Below are 12,918 nucleotides of genomic sequence, written 5' to 3' on the forward strand. Positions count from 1 at the left end.
GAGTAGATTGCCAGATCGCAACGATAACAATGTGGGGGGTAGACTTTCGGACTCTTTCGCTAGAGCCTAAATGCTGTTCTTAGGAGCCGCACCGCCGCGCTTTGTCGTTACAAAACGTGTCGCGAAGTTAGAAAAGGACGTGCTCTCACGGGTGGTCTCCTCATTTTTGTCTAACGTCATTGGATTGCGTCACGCGACACCAAAACTGTGCCGCCGCCGATAATTTAGACAACCCCTGCGCTTCGCCAGCGTGCCGCACTGAAACCGACAATCTACATTCCCGCCACCCAGCGCGCACACCTCGGCCCATAAGTGAGAGATAAACGTTGGAAATGGCGACTCGGTTGGGTCCGCCCATGGCCGTCACCGCGTCAGCCTCGACGACAGCGAACGAGCAGCACGATTTCAGATTCGCATGCAATGACGTTGTTCTCGTCAAGTGGGACGACGGGAAGCTCTACTACGCCAAAATAAAGCGGATCGATCGAAAAACGAAGAAGTGTATGATCTTATTTGACGACTTGTCGCGCGGAGAAGCGCACTTCTCGCAGATTCATAGCGGTAAGGAGAAACGAGGAACGCGTCACCGCCCCGTCGCGCGTGGGACTCGCCCTTCCTTCTTCGTACTAAAGGCTATAACGCGTTGTGCAGTGACCGAAACGACTACGGAGATCGTCTGCATCGTCTGCAAAGGAGAAGCATCCGAAGCACCGGACGAAATTGTCCTGTGCGACAAGTGTGGAGTCGGTGAGCTACACTATAGAGGAAGGGGGCCCCTCTAACGACGCGCGTACTTTACGCTTTCGAGTGCACTGTACACTACGAGACGTGTGTGCGCGCGCGCGCGCGCGTTTGATCGATCGCTTGTCCCTTTCTCATCGTTCGCGCTCTCTCACTCCGTCCGTTCGTCCGCACAGGGTACCATCAGCGGTGCCACTCGCCCAACATTCCCGACACAGCGCTGAAGGAAGACGAGCCGTGGGAGTGCACCTATTGCCTACGAACCGTACCCAATCCGCACGTCTACGAGTCGATGAATCCCTTCGTCGAGTCGCAGCGTCGCGGCTTCCGCGAATCACCTCCGCCGCCGCCACCGAAGAAGCGAAGAATACTTAGCAGCAACGTAAGCGCGCTTTTTTTCTCTAGCGATACCAGAGAAGGGAACTATGTCTTGTTTTTTTGTACCTACACCGCCCTCTTTGCACGTAGGCGACCGTTTGGTCGAAACACGCCAAGGGGCAGGCGCCAAGCGGAAGAGACGCTCATTCCGTCTTCGCGTCCTATCGGGGGCCCCGAACGGGAACGAAGCCGGACGGCGAACGAATGCTTTTTGCGAGTTTCTCGTCGCCGCCGAATGCACTTCCGGCGTCAACGCGTTCGGGAAGCGAAAGTTCGGCGATGGGTGACGAAGGCGAGACCCCTTTCGAGGCGTCGAGTCACCGCGCTGCCTTCGCGTCATCAGATTGGGAGATGAGACGCGAACGCGAACGCGAACGCATTTCGGAACAGGAAAAAATCGTCGAAATTGGATCTCCGACGAAAAGGACAATAGAAAGCGAATCGTCGAATACGGACAAGGAAGGAGGGCAGCACACGTCTCATCAGAAATTCAATTTTCTGTCATCGGCAACGGGAGCTTCCGGGCGGGATTCATTAGGAGGGGGAGAAAGTCACAATCCGTCACCGAACAGTAGTAATAACTCCAACAAAATCAAACGAATGAGAACCGCAGCCGCCACAGCTGCAACAGCTTCGACTGCGACGGCGAACAAATACGTTCCACGCACACGCACGCCGAATCGCGCCACGGGACGAATAAGCGTTTTCATGAAACGCCGACTCCAAAAGACGGGCAGTTTGAAAGCGGGGTCGACTCCGTCGCGAAACGCTCCGATTATGGCGAGCAAAGCGCCGCGCGTCTTGCCTAAACTAAGACCGGATAATACGTACGATGCTTTTACGTCTAAGGAAGAAAATCAAGACTCCAGTCCGATTGCAAGCGGGGAAGGAGGGGAAACGAGCACGGGAGAAGAAAAGCGCGACGGGGAAGAGAGTCAGTCAGGGCGGAATGATATCGATTGCGATGACGGGCAGTCGACAGAGAACAACACAACAGAGGAATTGGTAGTAGATGACATTGACGACGAGGATGGTACACCAGGTCTAAGTACAGCAGATGCCGATGCAGATAATGACGACAACAACGAAGAAAACGAAGACGACGAATATCTGGATCGAATTCAAGGTTTGTCGGCGACAAACAGCTTGGACAACATCAGAGTCGAAGAATCAGAATCAGGCGCCAACTTACCTGTGGATGATTACTACGACACTTTGAAGTCTACGAAGACGAGAACGAAGTCAGCTGATGGTGTCGGTGAAGGATTGCCGAGCGGCGCTCCACCCCATTCTCTGGCGACTCTCGCTGATTCGCCGACGTCGTCTACGTCATCCGTGACGACGACGTCATCGGCGACGGCACCTGTAGGTGGCGGTGCGAACGCGGGCTCGGGCTCCGGGAGGATAAAGATGATATCAGCGACGGCGACGTGGTGTCCCGAAAAGCCGCTCACGTTGGAGATGTTGAAGCGGATGAACGAGGATCAGAAACAATGGAGTCCCGACAGCGAGATGACCGGCGGTGGAAAGAAGTCTCAGTCTCAGCTGCCGGAGATTCCCGCGCTTTCGCGAACGGCGCGAAATAGCGCGGCGGCGGCGGCGGCGAGCGCGGGAGAAAGCGACGGCGCTCGAAGAACGATTACGACGGCAATTGGTGGCGGATCGCGGTAAGCGTAACGGGACTAAGTATTACGTTCGTGTCTAACCCCATACGAAAATTTCCCCGTCGCGAACTCGGCGTCACGAACTGATAAAAAGGTGCGCCTCCGCGTGTCTTGTCTGCTAATTCGATTAGATCGTGCACGCGTCTTCTGCTCTTTTACCATATATGGTGGCGCAAGCTCCTTTTCTCCTGAGGGCGGGCTTCGCCACTCAATGGGGCTCAAAGACTGCTAATGAACTAGTAAAGGCGGGGTCATCCGCTAATGCAATTGTTTGTGGGGAGATCTTATCTTTGCGCGCGCGATGCTATCGCTAAGTGTGCGTACGTACAATTGTTTTCTGTTGTCCACAGGGCGGCAGCGGCGGCGGCGGCGGCGTCGAAAGTTGGCGGCGGCGCTGCCTCTTCGGCTCCGGTACATACGCGTCTAAACAACCTATGGTAAAAATAGCCTTGCCCTTTCTCTATTAGTGGGATGCCGACCTACGTTCGTTTGCGTCATCGCAGAGCCAAGCGGATTCCGAGGTACGGGACGATGCAAGCGCGCGATCGCGCTTCCTTTTAATTAATGCAACGAAATTTCAGATCGAGTTCCAGCGTGTGCGCAACAAACTGATGGAGAGTCGTAAGCGCAGACAGAACATCACTGGGAGCGGCGGCGGCGCCGCCGCCGCCGCCCGGCACGGCACGTCGACGAATTCAAAAGCGGCGACGGCGAACGTTGGTGGAGCCAAAGACAACATAGGAACCAAGCTGCAACAGCCGCCGTCGCATCAACGAGTTGACTCGTTGAAGAGAAAGTTGGGCGGTGGGATTATTGAATATTCTTCGCGTGAACTTCAAGAGCAGTCTCTCGAACAGGTAAAAAGAGTTTTGATATATTTTACACGTAATGTAATAAATCACGTGTCTGATATTGTTTATTGGTTTCTATAGTTATTCGCCGACGTTAATAAACGCATGCAAGCCGAATTTGACGGCAGCGGGAGTGGCAAGAGCGGGGTTTATTCTCGTACGCGAACCGGAAGTACAAGCAGCAATCGTAGCAGCAGCAAAGGGCCGGAGCCTGTTTTGCCTGTGTTGCCGTCGCAACCGCTGCAGCCGCCGCCGCCGCCGCCGTCGCTGCCGACGACAACGCAGCCACCGCCTCCAGCCAATATAACGCGTAACGGACGAAACGGCAGCAAGCGACGTCCGCTCGTCATTGCTCCCTCGACGTACGACAAGCGCTACGCTGACATGGATCAGCATCTTCTCCTATCTCAATTCAACGCCTGTTTTGCCAATTTCGACGTTTCGTCGCTTTCGTCTACCGTTTCCATGACAGCAGCGGCAACAACGACGACTACAGCGACTCCACCGCCGCCGGTAACAGTGTCGGCAGCCGTAACAACGGAACACCCAATCCCTCCTCGATCAAAGCCACCGCCGCTGCCATCCTCACACTTGCTGACTTCTCATCATCGAACTTCGCCGTCCACCTCTGTTACTTACACGGGTGTCGCTCAGCGCATTCATCAGGCGGCCGGCGCGCCAACGGCCGCAGCTCACTATCATTCGCCTGCAACAGCGCCTCGAACGCCCGGGTCGCATCGAGCCTATCATCCTTCGTTTGAAGTTGTCGGCGTTTCATCGACTCTTCCAACGCAGCGTCCCGGCCAGTTGCCTCCGTCGCCGCCCCAGCATCAACAGCAGCCGCATCATCAAGCCGTCGTCACTCCTCCGATGCCACCTGCATCCCACTCTCAGCGATCTTATCATCCGGATAAATACGAATCTCGCTACGCTGGCCACCATGTGGCTCCCGCTGCAACCGTTGCCGTACCCGGGCTTCCGCCGCAGCCCAGTCACGTACACGCTCCCCCTCCCCAGCAAGCACACCTTCAACAAGTTCCCGGGACGGGTTACGTGATGGCGGCAGCGGCGGGAAATGAACGCGTTCCCGTCATGGTGTCGTCGCCGCCCGGCGGACATTCGGTGCAAAGAAACTCCGCTTCCCAACCCGTTTCCATGGTGCCACCGCCGCCTCCGCCCGCAGCGAATCAGAGTCGAAGACGTCTGCCCGAACCTGGACCTCATTTCTGTCGGGTCTGTGCGAACGTGGCGGCCTATCTGTGCTCTGGTTGTCAGAGAGCCTGGTATTGTAGTCCTCAGTGTCAGGCAAGTGGAAGGAATGCCCTCTTTTGATTTTGCCTTTTGATTTTGTCTTTTCTTTCAGATGAATGACTGGGCTTCTCATAGCAAGTTGTGTGATCACAACAAATAAGTACAGTAGTAGTTCGTTCTTACCCAAACTTTGCGAATTAGCAATTTTCCAAATGATGACTACGCGCTAAGTCAGAAATCTACAAGACAGCATATTTTCCTCTTCTCTTTTTTTGTATTTACCCTTCTAGCACGCTAGTATAGTTTAACCGTAGACAGCCGTAGACTAATAATCGGTTTCCAAGTGGAACCTCCCGCGTTTGAAAGTTCTTAATAATTTAATTGATGCATTAACTTTTTTGCGCATGCTCATTGCTCAGGGATGGAGACGAGTAAGTTTTCGTTCCGCCTCTTGCCGAACAAATCGTTTCCGAGCATGGAATCGCGTGAGACGCGTTATCTGCTCGAAAAGTGGTACATGAAGGGTCGCATGAAGCTCGTCTCCTTCTTCTACGACCAGCATTTTCAGTCGTACGAGAAGGAGGCGTTCGCGCGCGACTTTTTCGCCAGTCCGTGCGTTCGCGAGCATTTCTTTCTCGTTCCGCACGGTGCCGACGATTCGTGGCGTCCCGTGCGATCGAACGTCGCTCGCATCGAAGTCGAAAACGTCGCCTGCACAATCACAAGTATGTCTTTCTTTGATCGACTCAAAACCGAAGGGGTTATCCGGGAGTCCGGTTCGATACGGAAGTGTCTGGACGAGTATCGCGACGGCTTCCAGATCGCCGACGAGCTGCGCCGAGTCCTACTCGTCGTCGATTCGGACAATTACGAGATTTTCGACGAAAGCGATCGTGACGAGTTCATTTTTCGCATTTTTCGACATTTTTGTCTCGGCGGCGCCGTGTGCCAGTACGAAGACGACGTCCAGCCTTATTTCGAGACGACGAAGAATTTCTATCACGATGTCGTGAGCGTTGCGAAAGACCCCGACACGAAAAAACTCTCCATCGTCAGTCGGGTTTTTCGAGTTGAATGCTATGGAGACGAAGGTGATTACGTGTTTCCTGGCAACGGTCCCCACGAGCAAAATATTTGCTATCTTATTGTTGATATGGTAAAGCGGCATGTGACCGCTTGGTACCACGATTTCGGTCAGGGAATAATGTAAAGTGCCACATACCATGCACACATACCGGTAGATCTATTCTGTGACGTGTCTTGCGCGCGCTACCGCCGGGCCGAATGAGTTTTTGATGGAGGCCGAAGAAGTCTGTCTGCTCCGGCTCGTCGGCGTCCTAAGATTCCTCCATTCGTCAAGTGATCGCTACTTGCTTTGCGTGTGGCTGACGCGACATGGCAAGGTGAAGTGACAATCGAAAACGCGTTCGACGTTCGCCGCGGCGAACTTGGTTGTTCAGTCTTCTAAAAGATCGTTTTCGAGGCTGATTAAGAGCCTAACAGAATACAACGTGGCCTCGTCAGTTATTGAAAAACTCAAAGAAAGGCAAGTACTGATTGAGAGCCTAAGCTCAGCCTCATTCAAAAGAATTTGCTCAAACCTCATTTTAATTTAATTTAATTTATTTATTTTGCAGTCTTACCGAGCTCGAGCAAACTGGAACGATTTGGCTGTTTGACGTTGCAGCGCAAGCCGAAAGCCTTTTGACAGACGAAACAACGGAAGCCGACAGGGAGCGCTGTACCGTCTACAGAGCAAGTCCCGTTGGTATATAACAAAGCTCCCGCTTCGATTGTTCATTTTTGAACTATTTTGTCTCTACTATATAGGACAGCTTATTCGTCGTGGCGTTCTCAACTTTCGACGGCTCTCAGAGAGCCAGGTGTCCCAGTTATATGAATCGTTATTGAGATATTTGTCAAGGGACAGCGACGACGATGCCTTATCTGAGGAAAAGAGCGCGTTCGCCGAAAATTATCATGTCGAAGTGAATGCCTAATCGATGATTCAATTCGTTGTCCTCTTCACACTCCAATCTAGTTTCTCGAGCAATTGTATCGGAGAAATTACACCGGAGCTCTCTCGGCCCTTCACAGGTGTTTCAACTTCAAGCAGTTGTCGAAAAAAGACCCCAATCCGCGCTCTGTGGGTCACTCGTCGCAGGCAGCGCTCTGTCTAGCCATGTTTCATTATCAGTTTGGAGAGACGTAAGAAATCGTACCCTTTCCGGCCGGCCTATTTCGGATCTTCCCCCTCCGCCTAGTGAACTGGCACTTCACTCGCTATCTGAATGTATAAGAATTGCTCACACCACCGAGGATAAAGTCTGCCTTGAGCATGCCTTGGTTAGTAGTAGTGAAAACTCTGATGGGAGTCTATATCTTTTTTCTCAGGGTTGGCTTTACACGCTACCTGGCTCGGACTTTCGCGATAGTCAGGCTCTAATCGACACGTACATTCAACAGGCCAAAGAGCTGAAGTTGCCTGACGGCGAACTGCTTGGACTCTTGCGAAAATTTCACGACTGTATCCAAGAGCTCGACTGTCCGCCGTCCAAGTGCGCACGTCTGGGAAGATGGGCTTCGTTTGTGAAGTTTTTGCTTTAGACTATTTGCTCAAATGGAGTCAAACGGCGACGAGGATAGCACTCGGTTTGCTCTTACCACTGGCATGACGTCGAGTGGCCTACTTTTACAAGGCGTTCTTTGGAATAAAATTGGACAACGGTAGGATTTGATGCACTGTGCCGGTGGCGCGCATTTATCGCTTTCTCTCTCTTTTTGCATAGGTTGTTGGCTTCTTTGCATAGTCAGATGTTGCTTAGAGCGGCTAAATCAATATCTTTTCTTTCGAGCGGTCCAACGACGACGTTGTCGCTACTTCAACAGCGGCTAAGTCCACAGAATGAATTTGTGTGCTTAGCTGCAGTTAGCTTAGCGTCTACGTTAGCTGATCAGGTACTGTATGTAGCCAGCAGTAGGGGTAGTCAGGTCACTGTTCCCTGCGTCTAGGGAGATTTTGATCTTGCAATGGAGCAGCTTCGTTATGCGGAGTCGGTATGTCCTGTTGGATCTCTTTATTATGAGGTATAAAAGTACTGGCGGTTGAGGGGGGGGGGGGGGGGGGGGGGGGGGATTCGCTTTTAGAAATCGGAATTTTCGCTTATATATACAGAAGTGGATGATATGCAAACAGATATTGAATTTCAACAAGGCCGTATATCAAGAGGACTGGATACTGTGTGAGGAAGCTTTGCATAACATCAAAGTTCTCGACGTTTGGGAGGGAAGAATCAGGTAAACGAAAAGGAAAGTCAAGTGCAATTTAGCTAGCTACGCGATGGTCTACAGAAACGCTTTGTATTTACTAAGAAAAAAGGACTTTGTAGCGGCGCTAAAAAGTTCCCGTCGGCTTTGTGAAGAAACAAAGTACATTCAATACATCATACTTAGCTAGTGTCCTATCGAGAAGATCTTTTAGGGATTTGAAATCTGCTAAGGAATTGTTTGCCAGGTTTGGGACATACTGTATTGAACGTCCTTGGTTTCCTAAGCAAAATGCTTTAGAGCTCTGCTGATCGTTGCCGAAGCTTATCTCTCGTCAAATGAACCGAGCATTGCTTTTGATAAAGTTCAACTTTGTCTGGCTTTCTGCGAGAAGCATTTCTTGTGGAAGCTGAGGAGGCACGCTAAACTGTTGCTGGCCGAGATATTGGTACGCTTGACTCGATATTGCTGCATTGGAAAACGTTTTGAATCGGTTAGTTGGCTCTTGATCTTCCAACGAGAGCACTAGATTTGCTTAGGTCCACAATGATTGACGTTCTGGCTCACGGTTTGTCAAATTCCGACTAAATAGTTGCCAAATGCGAATATAATGTTCTTTCAGGTTCTGTAGCGATGAAAGGAATGGCACGTTTTTTACTTGGTCAAGCTACGCTGTCTCGAGCGTCTGCTGATAGCGAAGACATCTCGAAGACAGGTATCTATGTGGCATAGCAACTGCGTTGATAAAATTGATTTTTTTGCTAGTTTTGTCGTCGGTTGTTTCTTTACTAGAAGCAGCATTTTCTTCGTTCAAATTAGTACAGGCTTTGGTGTATATGAAACAAGTCCTTCACCTGCAGGTACAGTACCTCCCAAAAATAGTTCCATTTCAGTTATTTTCTTTTGTAACTAGTTGCACGTATTACAGTTACTAAATCACAAAGAAGAATGCATTCACTGTGCCAAAACGTTAAAAGAATTGATTTAAATATTGAATTCGGGAAATACATACGGGATGTCGAGACATGTGGGGGTTCGACTCGTTGGAGGCGATGAAGACGACGCTAGACGTAGAGAAACGGGCCGAAAAGAGCAAAAAGCAAGGTAGACGACCCGATAGCAACACGAAAGCAGCCGCAGCACCCGATCGCAGTGCGCAGAAACCCAAGAAGCGCCCTATTCAACCTCCCCTCGGAAATCGACCCGAAAACGGAGAAGAAAGTCAAGCAAGGTGCGATCGCGGTTGCGTCGCCCGAGTTCGAACGACCCTTCTAGTGTCCGACAAAGTATCCGAATGCCTTCACATCGTCGCAAACGAGCCGTCTCTCGGTCTCTATCGGCTCCAAGAGCACGTTCGCCGATCGGTTCCCGCGTTGGTTTCCGTTAAGGTACGCTATCACTTTGACTTCGACGCGCGCGCGCGAATCGCTTTCGTTCTCCCAGAAAGAGGTGAACGGCGCGAAGGAGAAAGTACAAGGGCTCGTCTACGATGCCGAATACGGAATAAAGTGAAGTCGACATGGACGACTCTTTGCTTTCGAATCTTCGATCTCTTTTAGGACGTTGGAGACGATGAGCGGCATAGAAAGCTTTTCTGCTGTTCAAGTAAGAATCGGGGGGACTTTTTTTTCTCCTTTGACGTTCTGTTTGGTCTAGGAACATCTGAAGGCGGCTATTGACTACAAACGGCGTCTAAACGCGAAAAGAATAGAGAAGGAACGGTAGAATTTCTATCTGTATTCATCTGTTCTAACGAAAATAATGAATGATTCTCTTCAGACAAGCCTATGTTGGTTACTACGAAGAATTTCCCGTGCCTTCTCAGTTTTCGCCGGTGGTGCATCCAAGCAAGACTCTTTCTGACAGCGGTAGTGACTCTGAAGGTAAGAGAACAAAGAAGTGTGACCCCTTCTCATCATCTCATTCGTTTTTTCAAAGTGACTGCAACTGCCATGTCTAGGTAATGCGAGTGCTCCATCGCTTTCTGTGTCTGCTACTGTCTAATTTTGTGCAGCTCTCCGTCGATGAGACCGGGATGGAAGCAGCAGCATCAGCAGGAAGAGGAGCAACTGCAAGCGTCGCCCAAAGTTCAACCATCAGTTTCTCCTTTTACAGGAAGAAAAGAGGAATCAAAGAACTTAGACTGACTCCAGGAAAAGGTAAATCTCGCGTGTATATTCTGTTTTAAATCCGCCCCTCCTTTTCAATTAAAAAACGTAGCAACCTTTGACTAATTTTAAGTCAGTAACTGCATGGCATTGCCGGTTTGCGTGAGCCAGTCCTAGCAGTAAAGTAACTCCCAGCTCGCTCAAAAACTTTTATTCAAACCTGAAATTGTCCTTCGACGAAGGTCTGCAATTTCTCTTTCTTATCCTCATCCAAATGAGCATCGTTCACAGTTTTATGCCACGATTTGAATATCCTAATAAGCGCGTGACTGTACGACTTATTATGAGGCGGTTAGCCAACTTACGCGTCTCGTTTGTCTGCGGCGTCGCGATACTCCTTAGGTAGAGGGCACGGATTTTCCTTCAGTATGGGAGAGAGACTAGAAACTTGTGGTGTGCCACACCGCGTCATAATACCTTCAGGGGACCGTCCATTGTAACGGGTACAACAAAAGGAGAGAAACTGCTAGGAGGCATGAGCCGATAGACTGGCGGCGTATCTTCGTCGGTCCCAAGGCCTGACTAATTGGTTGAGAAAGGAAGAACAATGAAACGCAACGCGTACCGAACTCAATAGGATTATTCCAACAGTTGTAAGTAGTTGTCAGGCCCGCTTTTTCCACGTGTTCGCCTAGGGTGGGATAGTGAGTGTGATAGGGGGCCAAGACGAGATGCTCGTTTCGAGCCAATAGAATTGGTCGCGCAAGGCAACTGACGTGAAATGTGCACTGGCTGCAATCGCTAAACGCACAAAAGTCGAGTCTTAAGACCTGCGATGATCGAATACCCGCCCCGCCCCGACCCTGACCTAATGTGAACGTTTCCGCAAATTGCAATGATCGTGCACTGGACGCATTTTGTTACCGAGACGACGCCTTCTACTGCTCCAAGCACGATGATGACTTGACGACAATTATCGATCGAAGCGTGCCTATTAGAAACACTGGCTACGCGCACGTACGATTGATGATACATTTGCTTACTTGAGGGGAGCCAGTAGATATAGAAATGCATTACGACATCGATAGACTTGCACTGTCGCGTCACTTAGGCTCTCTTCTCCCTAGATAAAGCGTTAGTTTGTCCCTACACACGAATCACCGTAGAGTGTCATACTTGGATAACCGTAAGCTTCCTGACCGCAGCAAACGTCGTCACGCGAAACCTGAAGCCAGAGACGTTTTTGACGTTGCAAACCGGACCGCTTTATTGGTTATACTTTTTTGGAGCAATTGTTCTGTTTGATGCTGTGCGGCCTTTTCCGCTGGCACCTTCCGTTTGACCGAAGAGCCTTTCGGTTACTTTGGAATTGATTCTCGTCGCCGAGAGACCATACGGATTTGGTTTCAAGTGAGATTGAATCCAATTGCTTAGTTTAAGCAGAGCGAATTTTTGTGTGATCTAGAGATGCGCACAAACTTAAAAAAGCAGACGACGCGGAGAGCACGAGAAGGGACTTTTGAGTAGCCGCACTGTGACGACTGAGACTGGAGTGAAACGAGCTCTCGTAAAGGTTTCACGGACCTAAGCGTTTCCCTCGTCAAACTTCCTTTGTTTTGAGAGAAGTGTACCTATCTGTTGAACAGCCAGAGATCAGAAATTCAAGAGCTTCTACGCCGGCCATTCGTATTTCTTGGTCAGCCAGCGCACTGGAGCCGTCAGAGACAGAGTCTGGGGAAAAGACAAAGCGTCCAAGCGTCCCGCACGATCAGATCAGCGTTACCTGGCTCGACGAGAAGCTGCAAAATCTCCTGAAGATTATCGTGAACGAAACGAAAATGAATCATCTCCTCTGTTGCCTAGGCAACGAGGCTTTATCAACAAGAAACCAGCATTATTTTTCCCTCGCATTGCCTCTGACGACGACTTGCTGTCCTGTCCAAAGGGAGGCGAACTCTGTTTCCATTCGTCCCCGGCGACTAATTTCGACTTCAACGACACTTTGGTCGATTGCTGAACGTAGAGGAAGAGAACGAATTGTTGAGTTGGAACCAATCGCTGGTCAAGCAAGCCATCTACAAACGGACAGTGATCTTCTAGTGAAAAGGCTAAGGTGTCCATTCATCGGCACTGGCCTCTTTCCGACTTCACTTTGGCACTAGCATACTGCTTGTACCATTGAATGCGGTCGGGCAGGCTGCGCTTTGTCGAGACGAGGAGGAGAAAAGCATCGAAGTACCTAGGAAGAAGTGTCTTTTCGTCTTATATAATGAACGGGGGTCACGTGCATTTGAATCTGCTCCTCGTTCAGATGGAGTCTTGTCGTCGCAAATCGCTTCCATACGTCGTATCTAACAGTGCAGATCGCCTTTCTAGTTGGATGGTGCACGCAGGGCTTCTAGACCTCAAGTATGGCCATCCCAGCGTTCCCTTCGATTTCGCGTAAGACGCCAGTTTGTGTAAGTACTGTAGTCATTGGCGGTGAGTTCAACGGACAGAGCAAATCGTTTCCTGTCTCGACCTGAGCACTGAATTTCGTCGGAGGCGGTATTTGACAAATTCCGAAATCGATTGGCCACGGATTTGCCCACAAATCGATAGTATCCATGACGAGTAAGAACAGACGTACGGGCTTCGAGCTTCTACTCCCGGGACACT

General features: G+C 50.4%; 5 protein-coding genes across 6 annotated transcripts; 4 read left to right on the top strand and 1 right to left on the bottom strand.

Annotated features, from left to right (window-relative positions):
* The first annotated feature begins 125 nt into the window (after positions 1–125).
* LOC136186912 (pneumococcal serine-rich repeat protein-like) lies at positions 126–5,278 on the top strand. Its single transcript, XM_065974394.1, has 9 exons — positions 126–561; positions 652–747; positions 918–1,123; positions 1,210–2,786; positions 3,134–3,194; positions 3,251–3,304; positions 3,365–3,640; positions 3,716–4,939; positions 4,998–5,278. The coding sequence occupies exons 1-9, from the start codon at positions 333–335 to the stop codon at positions 5,043–5,045; spliced, it is 3,771 nt and encodes a 1,256-aa protein (XP_065830466.1). The 5' UTR covers positions 126–332; the 3' UTR covers positions 5,046–5,278.
* Positions 5,279–5,305: 27 nt separating this feature from the next.
* Positions 5,306–6,125, top strand: LOC136186929 (cilia- and flagella-associated protein 300-like). The gene has a single exon (XM_065974418.1). It carries the CDS (start codon positions 5,307–5,309, stop codon positions 6,093–6,095), a length of 789 nt encoding a protein of 262 aa, XP_065830490.1. The 5' UTR covers position 5,306; the 3' UTR covers positions 6,096–6,125.
* Positions 6,079–9,174, top strand: LOC136186919 (anaphase-promoting complex subunit 5-like). Of its 2 annotated transcripts, none has more exons than XM_065974402.1 (18): positions 6,079–6,288; positions 6,346–6,431; positions 6,523–6,653; positions 6,716–6,873; positions 6,927–7,093; positions 7,150–7,231; positions 7,280–7,443; positions 7,493–7,612; positions 7,675–7,843; positions 7,898–7,972; positions 8,061–8,182; positions 8,237–8,314; positions 8,358–8,399; positions 8,453–8,600; positions 8,651–8,720; positions 8,775–8,867; positions 8,918–9,012; positions 9,066–9,174. In XM_065974402.1, the coding sequence occupies exons 1-18, from the start codon at positions 6,181–6,183 to the stop codon at positions 9,138–9,140; spliced, it is 1,983 nt and encodes a 660-aa protein (XP_065830474.1). In that variant the 5' UTR covers positions 6,079–6,180; the 3' UTR covers positions 9,141–9,174. The 2 variants fall into 2 exon arrangements, with proteins under 2 accessions (XP_065830474.1, XP_065830475.1); XM_065974403.1 differs by having other exon boundaries at positions 6,080–6,288; positions 8,367–8,399.
* On the top strand, positions 9,157–10,997 carry LOC136186930 (uncharacterized). Its single transcript, XM_065974419.1, has 9 exons — positions 9,157–9,256; positions 9,306–9,383; positions 9,428–9,540; positions 9,596–9,660; positions 9,712–9,757; positions 9,809–9,873; positions 9,932–10,035; positions 10,091–10,112; positions 10,167–10,997. Exons 1-9 carry the CDS (start codon positions 9,178–9,180, stop codon positions 10,297–10,299), a joined length of 705 nt encoding a protein of 234 aa, XP_065830491.1. The 5' UTR covers positions 9,157–9,177; the 3' UTR covers positions 10,300–10,997.
* Positions 10,313–12,903, bottom strand: LOC136186921 (TBCC domain-containing protein 1-like). The gene is made up of 17 exons (XM_065974405.1): positions 12,782–12,903; positions 12,665–12,726; positions 12,549–12,611; positions 12,396–12,499; positions 12,175–12,335; positions 12,044–12,119; positions 11,892–11,991; positions 11,778–11,844; positions 11,540–11,721; positions 11,437–11,485; positions 11,304–11,383; positions 11,129–11,251; positions 10,886–11,061; positions 10,738–10,838; positions 10,626–10,681; positions 10,481–10,574; positions 10,313–10,433 (listed from the first exon to the last, which is right to left on the bottom strand). The coding sequence occupies exons 1-17, from the start codon at positions 12,866–12,868 to the stop codon at positions 10,389–10,391; spliced, it is 1,626 nt and encodes a 541-aa protein (XP_065830477.1). The 5' UTR covers positions 12,869–12,903; the 3' UTR covers positions 10,313–10,388.
* Positions 12,904–12,918: the final 15 nt, after the last annotated feature.

Source organism: Oscarella lobularis, chromosome 5, assembly GCF_947507565.1.
Source record: "Oscarella lobularis chromosome 5, ooOscLobu1.1, whole genome shotgun sequence".
In the NCBI taxonomy this organism is placed as follows: Eukaryota; Metazoa; Porifera; class Homoscleromorpha; order Homosclerophorida; family Oscarellidae; genus Oscarella; species Oscarella lobularis.